The sequence below is a fragment of the Podarcis gaigeae genome, assembly GCF_964106915.1.
Source record: "Podarcis gaigeae genome assembly, chromosome: 7".
NCBI classification, from domain to species: domain Eukaryota; kingdom Metazoa; phylum Chordata; class Lepidosauria; order Squamata; family Lacertidae; genus Podarcis; species Podarcis gaigeae.
This window is the reverse complement of record NC_139683.1, coordinates 21,023,952-21,041,470: the sequence shown is the minus strand read 5'-3', so window position 1 is coordinate 21,041,470 and position 17,519 is coordinate 21,023,952. Positions and strand designations below refer to the sequence as shown.

The 17,519-nt window shown below is 42.2% G+C and overlaps 1 protein-coding gene across 2 annotated transcripts in view; it reads right to left on the bottom strand.

The window, feature by feature from the left end:
• Window positions 1-17,165, bottom strand: part of LOC310849113 (nardilysin-like) — a 41,104-nt gene extending 23,939 nt beyond the window's left edge. Inside the window, exons 1-11 of one of the 2 annotated variants that reach the window (XR_014566777.1) lie at window positions 16,796-17,150; window positions 15,261-15,615; window positions 14,035-14,116; window positions 11,832-11,985; window positions 11,071-11,144; window positions 7,922-8,017; window positions 6,517-6,639; window positions 4,048-4,105; window positions 3,262-3,335; window positions 2,167-2,236; window positions 1,202-1,279 (exon numbers count right to left, since the gene is read on the bottom strand). Coding sequence is in view for 1 of the 2 variants with exons in the window: in XM_083749066.1 (XP_083605192.1) it covers window positions 1,202-1,279; window positions 2,167-2,236; window positions 3,262-3,335; window positions 4,048-4,105; window positions 6,517-6,639; window positions 7,922-8,017; window positions 11,071-11,144; window positions 11,832-11,985; window positions 14,035-14,116; window positions 15,261-15,615; window positions 16,796-16,986 (1,355 nt within the window). In the remaining variant the exon portion in view is untranslated. Of the gene's footprint in view, window positions 1-1,201; window positions 1,280-2,166; window positions 2,237-3,261; window positions 3,336-4,047; window positions 4,106-6,516; window positions 6,640-7,921; window positions 8,018-11,070; window positions 11,145-11,831; window positions 11,986-14,034; window positions 14,117-15,260; window positions 15,616-16,795 lie in introns of both variants that reach the window. The other variant, XM_083749066.1, reaches the window with a different exon arrangement.
• Window positions 17,166-17,519: the final 354 nt, after the last annotated feature.

Here is a 17,519-nt window from a genome sequence, read left to right as displayed (position 1 = left end):
TTTTTAACAAAGACATAATCATTTGTAGAATCAGGAAATCAACCCAAGCAGTAAGGTGGGTAACTTGAGATGATTACTATTTTATTTAAAAGCATTTCTGAACTGTTTGATAAGTAAAAAAACAACAACCCCTAAGCTATGTACATTGTTGTTAGTAATCACATTCTACCTATCTCAAGGTGGTGTACAATAAAAAATAGCAACAGCACAAAAAGCATTTATGTTTTAAAAAGCAACAGCAAAATAAATACACATCCATGGCAGAGATTCATTAATCAACCAAGAGAGACTTGTTGGAACCAAACTATCTTCAGTTGCTTCCAGAAAATGCAGAAACTCTGTGCCTGTGGTATCTTGACATGAATGCTATTCCACAGAAGAGGGGCAGCTACACTGCAAGCCATGGGGCAACCACACTGAAATCTCTGCCCTGTTCAGCAGAAGCTCTCTTGCAGACTGCAGTGACCTACTGGGTATATAAGGGCTAAAACAGTGTCTCAAGTAACCTGGTTCTGGGCCTTTTATGTTAGTACCAAAACCTCGAACTTGCCCCTGCAGCAAACTGGCAGCCAGTCAAATCCCACAAGCAAGATATCATAGATTTGTAGATTTGGAGGGGACCCGAGGTCCATACAGTCCAACCCCCCTGCAATGCAGGAAATATATGCTGGCGGTAGTTTGCCCCCACAAGCAACTGTGTTCTGTACCAGCTTCAGACTGCAGATCTACCTCAAGGGTAGCCCCACTCAGAGAACATTGCAATACTCCAACCATGAGATTACCAAATCCTTGGACAACTGTGGTCAAGCTACCCTGATCAAGGAACAGCTGTAGCTGTCTTGCTGACCAAAGCTGGAAAAAATACCCTCTTTGTCATCAAACTGAGCTGTGGTTTCAGTGACAGAGCTGGATGCAACATCCATTATGAATCCAATATAAAAACCAATATCTATTCAAATTCAATACCCATTAAAACAAAAATACAACCTAAAAACTGATGAAAGTTTAAAAGCAAATAAAGCAGAGAAGAGGTGACTTATGCATACTCAAAACAGCTCAAAGTGTCCCAGAACCTGTAAGTCATCTTACTGCCTCTCAATATTCAAAAGGGATAATTTGACATGTTTAGCTATTTCATCACGCAACATAAGATTACCCCATTTCAGTGCAAACTTGACAAAGCAAAATCTTCAAGACATACTTTTTTCTAAGAAGCGAGAGCACACTGCCATTGCCTTCATGTCCCACCAGCCAGGAGAGGTAATGAAGAGGCTTAGTCCTACAAAGATTGGGGGAAACATTAAATAAATTAAATAAGTTTGACAATTGCCCCTAAACTCCTAACTCCAACACTTGTCTCCTCTTCTTTAATCATCTGTATTTAACTTAACCAATCCAATTCTTCAACTTTTAATAATGTTGTACTGAACCTCGGTGTTGCACTGCGACACTACTACCCAATAGTTATTTGATCCTTTCCCCTTTTACTTTTGCACAGCAGATCATGGAACTAGGGACTTGGTGGGTTTGAACTCCATGGTTTTGCCAAAATGGACTTGTCAGCTATGCACTGAGGAACACTTTGGGCAATTCTGGCAAACTGGAGTGCATGGTTATATGCTGAATAGCTTCATAGACAATAAAGGGAAGGACCATAGCTCAATGGTAGAACATGTGCTTTGCATGCAGAAAGTCTTAGGTTCAATCCTTGGCATCTCCAGTTCGGGTGGGGAGAGATTCCTGTCTGAAATCCTGAAGAGCTACTGCCTGCCAGTGAGATGATACAGAACCAGGTGGCCCGGTGGAGTACAGGGACAGGTTTAAGGTGCTGGTTTTGACCTTTAAAGCTCTATCCGGCACAGGACCAACGTACCTACGGCACTGCCTCTCCTGGTATGCTCCGCGGGGGACCGTAAGGTCCACAAATGACAACATTTTGGAGGTCCCAAGTCACAAGGTGGTTAGGTTGGTCTCAACCAGGGCCAGGGTCTTTTCAGTACTGGCCCCGACTTGATGGAACGCTCTGTCACAAGAGACTGGGCCCTGTGGGACTTGACATCTTTCTGCAGGGCCTGCAAGACAGAGCTGTTCCACCTGGCCTTTGGTTTGGACTCAGTCTGACTACTGCGTTGTATAAATGGAAGTAGGTTTAAAATGATCTCTTACCGATAATTCTTTTCTTGTGGGGGAAGACTCCAAGAGATGCTCAGAGAATGTATTTCTTTCACTGGAACAACTGAGGCGGGAGAAATGAGTCAATTTCAAACATTCACATGGGTGGTTATTCTTGCAGCAGACATGGAGAAAACGGGCAAGGGAAACAAAAGAGGTGGTGAGAGGAATAAACATGCACACATATTACTTCCAAAGGTTATAAGGCCATGTAAAAAAACACCAAAAGTTGGCATCCGTTTGTCTCAGGAGGCAATGGAAGAGTGCACCTTCAGGGGCATAGTCAAACAACTGGAGAAGAAGAAGAAGAAGAGTTTGGATTTGATATCCCACTTTATCACTACCCGAAGGAGTCTCAAAGCGGCTCACATTCTCCTTTCCCTTCTTCCCCCACAACAAACACTCTGTGAGGTGAGTGAGGCTGAGAGACTTAAAAGAAGCGTGACTAGCCCAAGGTCACCCAGCAGCTGCATGTGGAGGAGCAGGGAATCAAACCCGGTTCACCAGATTACGAGTCTATCGCTCTTAACCACTAGACCACACCAGCACTGGAGAGTTACAGAGCCCGCTGTGGCTGAAGAAACCAAAACAGGAGAGACATATTAGAGACAGCTGAAGCTAAGATAGTAGCTTGCCTTAAGGTCACACTGTGACCTTGTGGCGGAGGTGGACTTTGAGTGGAGAACTTCTTCTTCCAATATGTCTTGTCAGGAGAGATATTTACCCCACATTGCATCTATATTTGAACTATTTAAAACCATATGTAATTGTTTTAAATGTTTGTGTTGTTTTTTTAAAAAAATATATAGAGAGAGACCTGTTTTAAATTATTTTTACACTTTTCTTGTTTTTTTAGCTGTAGTTGTAACCCATCCTGGGACAGTAAAGGTTTTTTTTAAAAAAAGCAATGTAGCTCTGAGGCAATTTTCCATTGACAATGGATTGCTGTTCTACATCGCCTTCTGGTGTCACATTTTTACAACACATTTTTAATGTTTTAACTGAACAGTGTAGATGGGTCCTCAGTTTGGTAAGTGATATCCCTTCAGATTTCCCAATGATAATTTTTTTTGGGTTGAGACTAATTACCTTTGTAAAGCTTGTGAAATGCAGGTGTGTCAAACGGCTGTGGCAGATGACCAAAAGTTGGTTTGGGTAATCCACTTAAAAACAATAAAGAAACAATAAATAAATAAATTGCAATTCCCACTGATTCTTGCTCTCAGTTCTCTCCCCCAAATATTTATATATTTAGGTGGCAACCCAATAGACACTTACAAGGGACTAAATCCTATTGAATTCAATGTTATTTGCTTCTGAGTAGATATGCACAGGTTTGCATTGAACTAAGACTGCATAGTTAATTACACATTATTTTCATGGGATGATATGACTACATCTGAGCCTTTGCTTTAGTGGGTTCTCAGAACGGAATTTATTTCCTTGACACTGATTACAAGTTTGGTGGAAGACCCAGCATTTCCAATCTAATGTTTGTCCTTGCCCTATTGTATCTCTAATTAAAAGGTAGTCAAGGATCAGTACCTTTTACTAGTACTTCCATCTATTTCTCAAATATCTAGTTCTCTTCCCCTTAATATAATTCTTTGATTCTCTTCCCTGGCTTGGCATAATTAAACAAAAACAGATCTGGTAAAGTAAAGGTCTATGATAAAGAGGATAAAACTGGTAAAAAAAACCAACGCTACACATAAACTCCACCTTACAATTATATCTTAGGAATGCATAGTAATATTTGACCGTATTCTTTCTCTTTTATATTTCTAATTGATATGTCATTGAGATGTCACAAAGTATCAGATTTTGCAAGCCATCAACAGTTTTAGGATAAAGAACAACAACAAAATTTCTTACTTATTTGGGATCTGTGAGAAAATTTCCGTCACCCATTTCTCCAAAGTGTCCAGAGTTTCTAATAAAGAAATATTGAGATATTGAGATAGAGAGAGAGAGAGAGAGAGAGAAGAAGAAGAAGAAGAAGAAGAAGAAGAAGAAGAAGAAGAAGAAGAAGAAGGGGGAGGAGAAAGAAAGCAATATGTTCTCACAAGGACAAAGTTAAGGTGATCACATTGAAGCAGCATTCTTAAATATTATGAACACACGGGGCTGTAGAAAGAAGTCATTGCACTGATGGAACAAATTCCACTCATCAATGGTACTTCTCATTCCTCTTCCTCCTGTACGTCACCCACACCATCTCAAATCTGCTATGGGGTTTTCCCCAAGCCTAAAGAGCACATTTCAGGTGAGGGGTGATAGGGAAGGCAAGGGATGGGGATTTCCATTGTACAAATGGAAGTCCTTCCACATGTGCAATTAATTTGTTTGCTACAACCCACAATGCATAGATGTTTGCATCAACTAAATGGCAAAGTTGCAGGAGCTCCCAACTTTTTCCACACTTCGTTTTGATGATCATCCTCAATGAACTACCTAGTCACATTATACCTAATAAACCTTCACCCTATGATTTGCCTTTTGTATCAGACCAGCAACCTTCTCAGTTATTCTTATTCAGGCATTACTCACTAAATGAAAAACATTGATATAGCAGGGAACCCTTTCTGTGCGTGGAATCTCCCTGTGTGATTAAGAACCCTGAAAGATACCCACTGAAAACATCCACACTAAACTTGCAGTTCAGGAGACACTAAACATGAGAACACTTCAAGCAATTGAAGATTTGTCTGTTCCAGCAGACTTTCCCTGACTCTTACAATATTTTGAAAGTGTGATGCTATGCTTTTTACCTTTCTAGAACTTTATTGCATTACATAGTACTGTTGCGTTTTAGTTTTATTGTTTTATTTTGTGCAAATGCTTATAAAATGAAATACAGTGGTACATCGGGTTACAAACACTTCAGGTTACAGACTCCGCTAACCCAGAAGTAGTACCTCGGATTAAGAACTTTGCTTCAGGATGAGAACAGAAATTGCGCAGTGGCAAGGGGAGGCCCCATTAGCTAAAGTGGTACCTCAGGTTAAGAACAGTTTCAGGTTAAGAACGGACCTCAAGAACGAATTAAATTCTTAACCCGAGGTACCACTGTATGTACATTCTATATGCATATCTATCTATGTACCATATCTATAAGTCTTTGCAAGCTGCTTAAATATCATTTTGGTGTTAAGTGAATTACATTATAAACCCAGGAAGGCCTGGGGTGAACCATGTCTCAATCATATAAAATGGCTGCCACACTGAAAGAAGTAGAAAAATAGACTGGACAACAAAATAGTGTCGATGGGCGCCCCTCCATCAATGGAAAAAAATGAAATTTCACCCACTGCCATGTTCATACACAGAGAAAAGCTCTTTGCATCTCCATCTTCCCTTTCAGAACAGAAGAGAGGGTAAGTTTCCAATCCAGGCATCTCAAGAAATGTGGGCTTATTTAAGAGCAAATATTTGTTGTAGGAGGGGCTGAGTCAGTCTGAATATGAACTGAGCAGGAAGAGCAAACAGTCTCCCATTCACTGAGATATTTTTCGTGGGTGCCAAAGGAGGTACAGTGGTAAAGGTAAAGGTAAAGGTACCCCTGACCAACAGGTCCAGTTGTGACTGACTCTGGGGTTGCGCGCTCATCTCGCTCAAGACGCCGGGAGCTGTCCGAAGACAGCTTCCGGGTCATGTGGCCAGTGTGACTAAGCCGCAGCTGGCGAGCCAGCACCAGCGCAGCACACGGAAACGCCGTTTACCTTCCCGCTGGAGTGCGGTCCCTATTTAGCTACTTGCACTTTGGGGTGCTTTTGAACTGCTAGGTGGGCAGGAGCTGGGACTGAACGACGGGAACTCACCCCGTTGCGTGGGGATTCGAACCACTGACCTTTTGATCAGCAAGTCCTAGCCACTGTGGTTTAACCCACAGCGCCACCCGCGGTACCTCAGGTTAAGAATTTAATTCGTTCTGGAGGTCCATCCTTAACCTGAAACTGTTCTTAACCTGAGGTACCACTTTAGCTAATGGGGCCTCCCACTGCCACTGTGCCGCTGCCACACAATTTCTGTTCTCATCTTGAACCAAAGTTCTTAACCTGAGGTACTATTTCTGGGTTAGTGGAGTCTGTAACCTGAAGCGTCTGTAACCCAAGGTACCACTGTACTGGCATAGGTGACCCCTGTAGTCATAAAGTTACCTATCTTGGGCGCTGCATTGTCAGCAAAACAGTTCATGGTATGCAATCTCATACGAACCATGACAAAATTCTTCCAAACATACGTGCACCCCCTCCCAACCAGCAACTTAACATAGCGTTGTATAACAGACATGCATACTCACATATATATAACTTATAGTTCAGCACAGGGAGATTTTTATACCTCTAGATTGGACAACTAGATTCATATAGTGGGCTGAGTAGTGACGTGTCCTGAAATCCCTAAGCCTCTGATAGGTGTTAATTCTGTTCTTTTTCGGCGAATGTTTAAGTGTCTCCGCATTACCTGCAAATTTTTAATGGGAAGAGATTTGCTTTCTGACTTTGAAATCAGATATCCTAGTCCTAAAAAGCTTCTCCAGGACCAATCATGCATCTATTTTTTATTTTTTATTTTAGCATGATTAGCCCAAGTCATGAATATCAATCTTGACAGTTACACTGCATTCAGTTAGAAGTTCCACCTAATAAACAAGTCTCACCCAAATAATGGCAAATTATGGATATTTCCAGATGTCTCAGGAACCTAAGCAGCTCTCTTATAATACCATATTCACTTGAATTTAATGCTCACCTTTTTGGGCCAAATTACGTTGCCAAAATTAAGGTGTGCATTAGATTTGATGGCACATTTACATTTGCCAGCAAATACCTTTTTTGGTTTCAAGGTTCTGAAAATTGAGGTGTGCATTAGATTTGATGGCACATTGGACTCGAGTACAGTAAGTACAGTAAGTCAGATTATCAGTCCTTTTAGCAATCCAAGGGCAGAAACTCTCAAGGATTTCAGATAGGAGTCCTTTACAACCTTCTCGAGGAGACACCAATGATTGAACCTGAGACCATTTTCAGGCAGAGCATCTGTTCCAACTATGGCTCTTCCCCTATTTCAGGGGTTGGGAACCTCTGGCCCAAAAGCCTAATTAGGCTCACCAGGCCTCCCCATTTAGCCCACCTGGTCATTTGGCCAAGTCTTGTCTGCCTGTTCAACACCTGATTCTAGATATAACTGGACCAAATGGGGTTTGTAAAGGTAGGACATCAGCTGATCATCTACATGGGCAAAAACGGGACACCTCATGTCATTGGCCCATGGGTGATAGGGGAGAGAAGGATTTAGTCTGTCATCCAGGTCCATTGTTGGCATGATGGGAACAGTATTTTTGTTCTTCAATGCCGGCTTGTTGTTCTAGACCGTAACAATGTGCCCCCACTACTCAATCACTCTGTTGTCTTATGTATACTGAGTTAATATGCACTATGAAGTCAGGGCTGGGAGTAATGGCTGCCTGACCTGCTATTCTGCAGGGTTGACAGGCCAACTTCATGTAATCAGCTGGTCAAAAATAATCTGCTAAACCTGCGTTTCAGGGCCATGCTGGGTTAAATCCCAAACTAAGCAGAAATGAAGCAATTCAGGAAAAAAACAACAACCAACCACCAGCCAAAGATCTTTGGAAGGAACCAGAATTGAGGGCTTTTGTTCAAGTACAACAGCTCAAGAATTCCCTAATGCTTTTAAACTAAAACTCCACACTTTAAACTGAACCTCGCAACATTATACTTACCCCAAAAGAATTTTCTCATAGGATGTCCTTGTTTTGCAAGGCTTCCAAGAAGCAATTCTCTTCTGTTAGCATCAGAGGGCCTGGCTATTTGATATTCTGTTTGTTTTGAAGAACACATTAAGCAGCAGAAGGAAGAGTACCTTTTTCAGTGATAAGATCATTTAGACAAGGAGACAGCCTAATAACACACATACACGAAGAAGCAGCAGATGAACTGACCTACCTACCTCATCTAGAATGAGAGGGATGGAAAGAGACAAACCATTCTGCTGCATACATCTGATGGGCTGAATCATGGAGTTCCCAGGGCACCAGGGAAGGGAGGCACTGCCCATTAAATGAACAGAAATAGCCAGCATCACAAGGAAAATGGAAGCTGTGGGAGCTGTGGTAATTGCCTTCTCCTCCTTTAGGTCCATGTCAACATGGTGCCATGGGATGAGCAGGGTGGCAAGGTAAGGAAGAGATCACAGTGGTCCTTTAATTCATAAGAAGAGCTTTGCTGGATCAGACCAAAGGCCCACCTAGCTCACCATTCTATTCCCACAGTGGCAAACCAAATGCCCAAACAGGATGCGAGCACAACAGTGTTTTCCTACTCATGTTCCCTAGCGACTGGTATGCAGTTACCTTTGATACTGGAGGCAAGATACAGCCATCTCTGATAGTGGAGGTAATATATTGACCAGCAGCTATTGGTCACCATATTCTCCATACATTTGTCGAGTCCCCTTTTAAAGCTGTCTACCAGTGATGTAGCATTGGTTGTTGGCGCCTAGCCAGTGTGTGCACTGAGCAGCGGAAAGGGGTGCTAGCCCAGCCCTCACCATTGATGCTGCCAGAGTGACCGCAATGGAGCAAAGCGGGGCCGACCTCAGCCGTGTGGAGAGGAGCAATAGGCTGGGCTGGGCTTGCCTGCATGGGGTGGCCTGGTTTGTGCCCCCACAAGAATTGTGCACTCACTGCCACCCTCCCCCTGGCAGCCCCATGCTACGCCCCTGCTGTCCACACTGGTATCTTGTCTATGGTGCACTCCCTAATGGTAAGAATGGTACAGAAAACTAACTTTTGTGTATCTGATAACCAGCATCTGTATAGCACTGCTTTGACTTAGACCTATCCTCCAGTTTGCCTTTTTTGAATAACAACAACAACAACAACGACAACAACAACAACAACAACAACAACAACAATTTATTATTTATACCCCACCCATCTGGCTGAGTTTCCCCAGGCACTCTGGGCAGCTCCCAATCGAGTGTTAAAAACAATACAGCTTTAAATATTAAAAACTTCCCTAAACAGGGCTGCCTTCAGACGTCTTTTAAAAGTGGGATAGCTGCTTATTTCCTTGATGGGAGGGCGTTCCACAGAGCGGGCGCCACTACAGAGAAGGCTCTCTGTCTGGTTCCCTGTAACTTCACTTCTCGCAATGAGGGAACCACCAGAAGGCCCTCAGCACCCGATCTCAGTGTCCAGGCTGAATGATGGGGGTGGAGATGCTCCTTCAGGTATACAGGACCAAGACTTTAAAGGTCAGCACCAACACTTTGAATTGTGCTCGGAAACGTACTGGATTGCTAAACGTGGATTGCTGAACTGCAGCTATATCCTAAGCAGGAAAGTGTGGTCCATCCAGCCATTCATCAAACACCATCCTTTGAGCATTCTGTACACATTTGCTGACATACAATGTTTTGTATGTAGGAAAAGGCTGTCCCCAAGGTGGTTGTGAGCAGCTTTCTCCTTTCTACTCTCTCCCTGTCCAAAGGTTCCATTTCTTGACATACCAGGGCCTTTCCCCCCATATGTAATGGCTATTCTTGTCACCTGCTATGCTCTTAACTGCCTAACTGCTAGAGCCTGCAGTATGACCATTTCTCTGCATCTCCTAATAAAAACATATTTGTATGCAGTTTAGAATAAGATGCACATTTTTTAAAGTAATTTCCCCTAATGCAATGTGCTTTTGTATTTCACTAATGTATTCATTTTTAGGCACACTCTCCTCAGTATATGCATTCTTGTAAACATTGATTGGTTGGGAGAACCACATCACAAAATTGGGAGAAGGGCAAATTTCAAAGGATGGCTGTGTTTCAATTCTCATATTGTTTCAGAAAATTGCAAATTGGATAGATTCACCTTTAAATGCAAACAGGATCTAATTTCTCCTCTATCCCTACAAGAAGGCAGGCATAGATGTGCAGTGTAAAATAGTTTGCAAAAAAAGGAAGCCAGATTCAATGCTCTGCAGTATGATATGAATGCAGGACAAAATCTGGGGTCTGGAACTGAGCCTGGTGCAGCAATGTCTAGCACCAGATCCTGTCCTATGCTCTGATTGTACTGCAGCCTGTTGAATATTTCACAAAGTGTGCAAGGCCAAATTTAAATGGGATTACAGGTCTAAAATCCTATCAGACTAAAGAGGTAGGCCATTAATAGTCCTGCTTTACAAATGAGGACTCGGAAATTAAAGAGAATATATCCACAAAATCAGACAGCTGAAGATTAGATCTAAAGTTTGGAAGCACAGTTGAAAAATCCAGGGGTTGGAGGGGAAATAATTTTTCCTACAGTGAGAAACCCACTTTGTCTGTTGTGCTTTGTGAAGCTTTGTATTTAACCTCAGACATAAAAGACTAGAGTTAGACAAAGGTAGTCACTCTCTTCCTCTTAGCCCGTCACCCATGTCATCCTCACAATTAACACACATTGTGAACTCACACCAGAAAGTGACATATCTCCACATTTTATAACAACTTATAGCCTGAATGCATTTAAAGTCCTACTGAATTCAATTGGATTTATTTCCTGAAGATATGCTTAGAATTGCAGCCTTACAGTTAATTACCTAGTTCAGTATGCTCTGGGAACTGATAAAATTACACTCTCAAAATTTATTGACCACAATCCAACATAAAGTTAAACACTCTTAAGACCATTATTTCAAAGGGCTTAAGGAGGCTTAAATATTTGGATTGTGGCCATTGTATCTAAATATTACTTTTATAAAGTGGTTACATAAAACATGGGTCATCCAAATTTCATGATAGGAATGCTACTTAAACCTGATGAGATAATTTCTCTTAAGAATTGCAAGAATATCAACAATAAAAAATTTAGATCAAACCCATTTGTTTTACCACTATCTACAGCTTCAACTTCTCGGTCAATTGCATCCTTAATCATCAGTGGCTGGATGAAAAATTGTGCCCATCTACAAGAGAAATTGAAAATTGGGTTTCTGCTGTGCTGAAAAGCAGAACTATAATATTCTGTTTTCAAAAGTGCATATACAGTCCCTTGGAATATGCAGTTCAAGTAACTTACTCAGAGTAGACCATTTAAAATTACCAGTACACACTGGTCCTGCTATCCAAACACTTGTTATACAAAATTTCACTTATCCAAACATGAGGAATTAGTACCCAAACCTTGCTATACGTCCCCCACAGATTCAGATATCCAAACAGCCAGACCTGAGTTTAGTACTGTAAATAAACAGCCTCAAATAAGTCTTATTTCTTGTGTTCTGCTCGTATGTGGCAGTCGTTTTGCCAAAAATCATGGTGGGTGGGTGGGGGGGAAGGAAAGAGAAGAGATAGGACAAATAAGAGCATTTTTTCTTCTTCCATGGTTGCCTTTTGCAAGATTTCATAGGGTTTCCTGGAGTTTCCCTGCTCTCCCCCATCATTTGGGGGTCAAAATTCCCCATAAGAATCAGTGGAAATTGTTACTTGTTATAAGAATGCTCACCTCACAAACTGTTTCCTGAGAATGCATTGTGTTCAGATAGTGGGAACTGCATATAATGACCATTAATAACTTTGCACATTGCTTCTCACTCCCACTCCTCTAGTGTACATGTTCCTGGTTGTTATTTGGTTTTGTGTTGCAAAGTTACCTGTCGAGGGCTTCCCTAAAATATTTTTTCTGGATATCAAAATGGAAGACTGTTCGCTCTGTGTCTGTCGAAGCATTGTCTGAGCCTCCGTGCTTCTTTAAGAATGTATCGAACCCATTCTCATCTGGGTATTTCTGGCTACCCATAAACACCACTGAAAGAAAACATTGAAAAAATTGGGTGCATGCCTTCCAATCCTGGGATATGCTCAGAGCATGTACTGCTGCTGATCATTTCAATGAACCCCATGCATATCTCTTGCTGAATCTTTTTGCTTTAAGCCAAACAGCTTTCGTGATACATTGGAAGGAGTGCAAGACTTGATTGTGGCAAACCTCAAAGGCTGGGGGGATGGTTTTATAACATTGGGGTCATTACACTACTGTCACACACTGGCTGGACACAGAGGAATGGTGGGAGGAACCAGCTGGGAACCCCCAAGGGAAGAAATTTCAGAGCCCTGGGAAGAAGTGTCTGAAGCTGAAGAGGTCACAGGGCTTAGTGAGCAGGGAGAGTCTGTGGCAGAGAGATGTGCAGAGTCAGAAGTTGAAGCAGGGGAGGAGGGAGGCCAAGAGGCAGAAGTGAATCAATCTAGTGAAGAAGTTAGGGTGTCTTCCCCTCCTGCTGCGACAAGCTCCCCTTCCTCCATATCTCCCAGAACCAGGAGAGGCATGAAGAGGGTGGAGGAGAAGTCAGTTTCATGCTGCCGTAGTCTCCAGTTTCTTGGGAAAACCCTGGAGAGAAGGGGACTTAGGCAGGTGGTGAGGGGCATGGAGCTTCCATCTCAGCAATTGCTTCACGGGGCAAGACCTGCCGGAGATGAGTTGCTGTGCTCATTAGGCCTGTGCGACCCATACAGCACATAGGCAGCAATTATTCACACAATTAATATTCTTGTTCAAAAAATTTTTTTCACCATTTATCAAATTTGTGAGAATAAGACAACTACTTACAAAGTGCCATGAAAACTTATAAGCTATCTAAAATAAAGTGAACTTGCAGCGTCAGATATTTATTATTTTTATTTTATTTATTAATTGTGTGAATAATTGCCGCCTATGTGCTGTATGGGGTTGCACATTTCTTATTAACGGCACAGGTTGCATTTCTTCAGCAGTGCTCATTAGTGCAGATCCTGTTTTTGCTAATAGTCATCTCCAACTTGCTCGGTGTAATTTACTGTTGGCTCGATGCTGTCACTGCAGAGCAGACTCTGCTCTGAATCCAAGGCCAATCTCAGCACTTGGAACCTTGGGCAGCTCCTAAGATCCAGGTGCTGTAGGAGAACCCACAAGCATTGTTTGGGCCCTCCAGACTGCCTTTTCCCTCAGCCATGAGTTTATCTGGTGGCAGCAACAGAATCTGGGAAAGTGCCTGCTGTTTTAACCTCCCCCTGCAGTGCCACAGAGTACACACAGAAGTCTTCTCCCCTCCCAGACCTCTGAAATGAGGCTCAGAAGAAGCTTTGTACTTCAGGATAGTTTGCTGTGTGTCCTTGGTTATGAACTGTGTGTGGGTTTGCAAATGTGCCCACGGGCCAAGAAAGGTTGGTGACCCCTGATCTAATGTGATGTTGCTCTGAGGCATTATGGGAAATTTAAAAGGTGGGTGGCTTCCCAGACTCAGTTGTTACTGCTAGGCAACCACTAGAATGGTCCACATTTGAGGGGGACCTTCCAAAATCCCTCATAGGACATCCTATGAGGGATTTTGGAAGGTCCCCCTCAAATGTGGTACTGCATATCGCATGGTATCACAGAGCAGGCAAATAAAGCAGGGTTCCCCAACCACCCCAATGATTTCAATATGCAGATATGTTCACAAAACCTTCCTCAAGTCTGATGTTTTGGAATACATCCCACCATCCCTGACCATTGGGCATACTGGCTGGAACTAGTGGGCTCTGGAGTCCAAAATATCTGGAGACACCAAGCTGAGGAGGGTATGAGATTATGGGAAGACATTGCTTTCTTCGGGCCATTAACTGCTAAGTTTATTTATTATTAATCTATTAATTATTTTCAACCATGACTTCATCAACTTTTAAAATAAAACTATAAATCAGTTTCAAGCTGTGAGTAAAAGAAAATATTGATAATTGTGTTTTGATTCCAGAAAACTGCCTCCCAGGCCAATAAATTATAGACTATCTTTTCCGTGGCTTTCTTTTTTGGTAGAAAGACATATAGAAGTAGCTACGTACTGTGCTCCAAAAAATGAGCTAGTCCAGGTAAATCATCAGGGTCACAGAAACTGCCAACACCAACAGCAAGGGCAGCTGCAGACTGTAATATATATAGAGAGAGGGGGGGGGGAAGGATAGACATTATATCACAAAGAAAGCAGCATGTTTCCCCAATATAAAAGAATTCCAGTTCCATCACAATGCTTCCCCATCTTAAAGAAAACAGATCAAGACTTAGGCTGCATTCACGCCATAAATTTAAAGCACATTGAATGCAAATTATTTTCCCCAAAGAATACTGGGAGCTGTGGCTTAGCCTAGAATAATGTGCTTTCAGTATATGGTGAGGTGTGTCTCCAGCTCCAAGGGCCTTCTGGTGGTTCCTTCTCTGCAAAAAGAAAAGTTACAGGGAACCAGGCAGAAGGCCTTCTCAGTAGTGGTGCCTGCCCCGTGGAATGCCCTCCCTTCAGTTGTCAAGGAGATAAAAGAACTGCACAACTTTCTGAAGACTTCTGAAGGCAGCCCTGTATTGGGATAATGCTTGATATTTTGCTGTGTTTTTATTATGTTGGAAGCCGCTCAGAGTGGCTGGGGCAACCCAGTCAGATGGGTGATGTATAAGTAATATAATATGTTGTTGTTGACACCAAAATTCTCTTTGTAGTCACCTGTATTTTCCATATTGTGTAAGTAAGTATTAGTTCTATGAAAAATTTTCTGTGCAGTGCCCCTCCATCCAATCCAGTCAGAAGTATAGCTCATTCTCCCCCTTTCATAGAGGACTCAAAACCTTATTCCTCCTGTGGTTTCCAGAAACTGGTATTCAGAATCATTACTGCATCTGACCATGAAGGTGGAGCATAGCCATGACTTTGATAGCCCTTTCCTCCATGAAACGTGCTGTGATATTCCTTTTCCTTGTTCGTCACTATTGCTTTTATCCATTTTGTAAACCGCCTTTGGAAAGATTTCATTTTGAAGGGCAGGTTAAAAATGGAAAATATATATTAATAAAGGTTAAAAACCACTGTCGTATGAGCCAATTCAAAAATATATAGGTATACACCTACAAAAATTTAAAATGTGGCTAAAAGAGGCTTGCATAGAGATGTGTATACTCACTGATTTGTTGCTCCTCCCTGTTGAACATACCTTACAGGTTTCCCTTTTTGTTGTGTGTCAAATATTTAGCTTAGGGAAAAGGTTGCCTGGTCAACATGCAGTTGCGCTGCTTGCTAATGTACCTGCTTTTCTGCGCTGTCCATCTTATTTTCCTCTTCTTTCTTGACTAGCTGTTCATAAATTTCATAGTCATCGTTCTCGTCTTTGATTCTGCTTTCACGACGCTCTTTTTGTTTACCTTTTTTACCAAGACCTCTTAGAACTCCACCATAACCTTCAATAGTGGCCTCTCTTCCTCCAGGTACTTCTCCAAATTCTTCCACATTCCCATACTTCTCGTCCTCAAAGCTGCTGTCTTTCCCATCGTCCGTATCAGAGGACATGTCTTCCTCTTCTGACGCCTCAGAAGAATTGCAGTCATCCATATATAAGTCAGAAATCAGCAGAGCGTTCAGGCCATTGCTTAATTTTATGTACCTGCAAAAGTAATTCCATGAGCATTTTTATTGTTTCTATTTCTCTTTTTGCCCAATGTGGGCGTGCATTTACCAAGATGGCAGTCACCGCTCCCTTCTCTATTAACCTGGGGATGTGCAGGGAGAAAAATGCAAGGATAATCCGGTCAAGGAGAGGGTTTTCAAATGCCTATGCAGTAACTAAACCCACCCTTTGTGGAAAGCAGCCTGTTGAGGATGAGTATGAACAATTCTGGATTGAGAAAAACTACATTTTTTTTGCACTATGGATGGGTCAGTGTGAGCACAGCCCAAGTGTCCAACCAGCACCATGTCCTGCTTGCAACAGAAGTCAACAGACAATCACAGGAAGTCCCCAGCAGAGCATGAGAACAACAGTCACTCCCCTCTCATTTGTTGCCCCACCCCATCAACTGGTATTAGTTGCTTGCCTATCTCTGAACCTTGATGTTCCAGTTACCTAATATCCTAAGCAAAACTGATCTGCCCTCCATAAATTTATCTACCCTCCTTTTAAATACTATATCTAATCCAGAGTCCATAATCAGATCTTGTGGCAACAAATTGCACTAGGTGATTAAATGTCATTCAAATGTCTTCCTTTTTTTTGTCTGTTTTGCATCTATTTGCATCTATTGCATCTTGGCAGGGGGTTGGACTCGATGGCCCTTGTGGTCTCTTCCAACTCTATGATTCTATGATTCTATTTACCCTGAATTCTAGTGCCATGAAAGAGACGGAAAATATTCCCTTTGCATGATCTATAATTGTATAAATCTCTATTATTTCCTCCAGTTTGTCAACATCTCCTTACAAGCTCCAAGCAGTGAAGCATCTCAAAAAGAACATGGGAAACAATTCTCCACGAGGTCGCAGCAGGCAACCTTCGCCTATTGTCACTGAGTTAAGCACAGCCTACCCACTTCCCAATAATAGGAATTCATGCAGATTTCCTGGGAGTCAAGTTCCCACCATTGCATTAAAAAAATAAATTGCCACTACTAGCCAGGTATGCTGGTGGGAATGCCTTGATATTGCTTAATTGCTTCTTAATTTTTAAGCTTACTATTTGACCGAGTCTGTACTTTTAGGTTATTTACGTACTTGGGACACACTGGGACATTTACAGTGCTGTTGGCCTCTTGAGGGGGGTTGTTCTTTTCTCCAGACCCTTTATTCACCTGTATTCTTTGTGGTCGCTGGGGGACTTCACAATATCGGGGTCCCCTGCGTTTTTCTTGGCCCGGCGCTTGTGCCCTTCCTCGTCAGAGTCTTCCTGTCGTGCCTGGGTCCTTCGACACTCCTGCTGTCTCCCCTGCTGCGGTGGGCGTAAGACTGGGCAGTTCTCAGTCGCATTTGTCCCTCTAGACATTGCTGTGGCTCTGAGGTGATTTGCGAGGTGCTTGCCAGCCACCCTGCACTTGAATTTCCCACCTAGTTACTGTCTTGCAGAAACTTCTGTTCTTCCATACCAAAACCAGCCTCCTTGCCAGGACTATACAATCCATCCCAGACCCAGTTGGATGCTTGGATTCTTGAGAGATAGCATCTGTTTATGACATAGATAAAGGAACAAGCCATGATTCCATGAGGCGTAGTGAGGGAAATAAGACAAGAAATGGAGAAAACTAAACACATCAAATTTATTCATTCAGTCACCTATGTATAAATTGGTTTGTTTGTTTGTTTGTTTGAAACCTTTGTATCCAGGTTTGTTTGTTTTTTACTTATAAAAAGCCCTCAAGTTACTTCAAGAGAGATTTGGGGTTTTCTAAATTTAACTTTAAAAACTTATATCTTGCCTTTCATCTGAAATAATCTAAGGGTGGGTAACAACAATCAAAATCACATAAAACCAGACAGGAAAATTAGTACACAAGGTAGCAGCAAGCAGTAGAAATTACT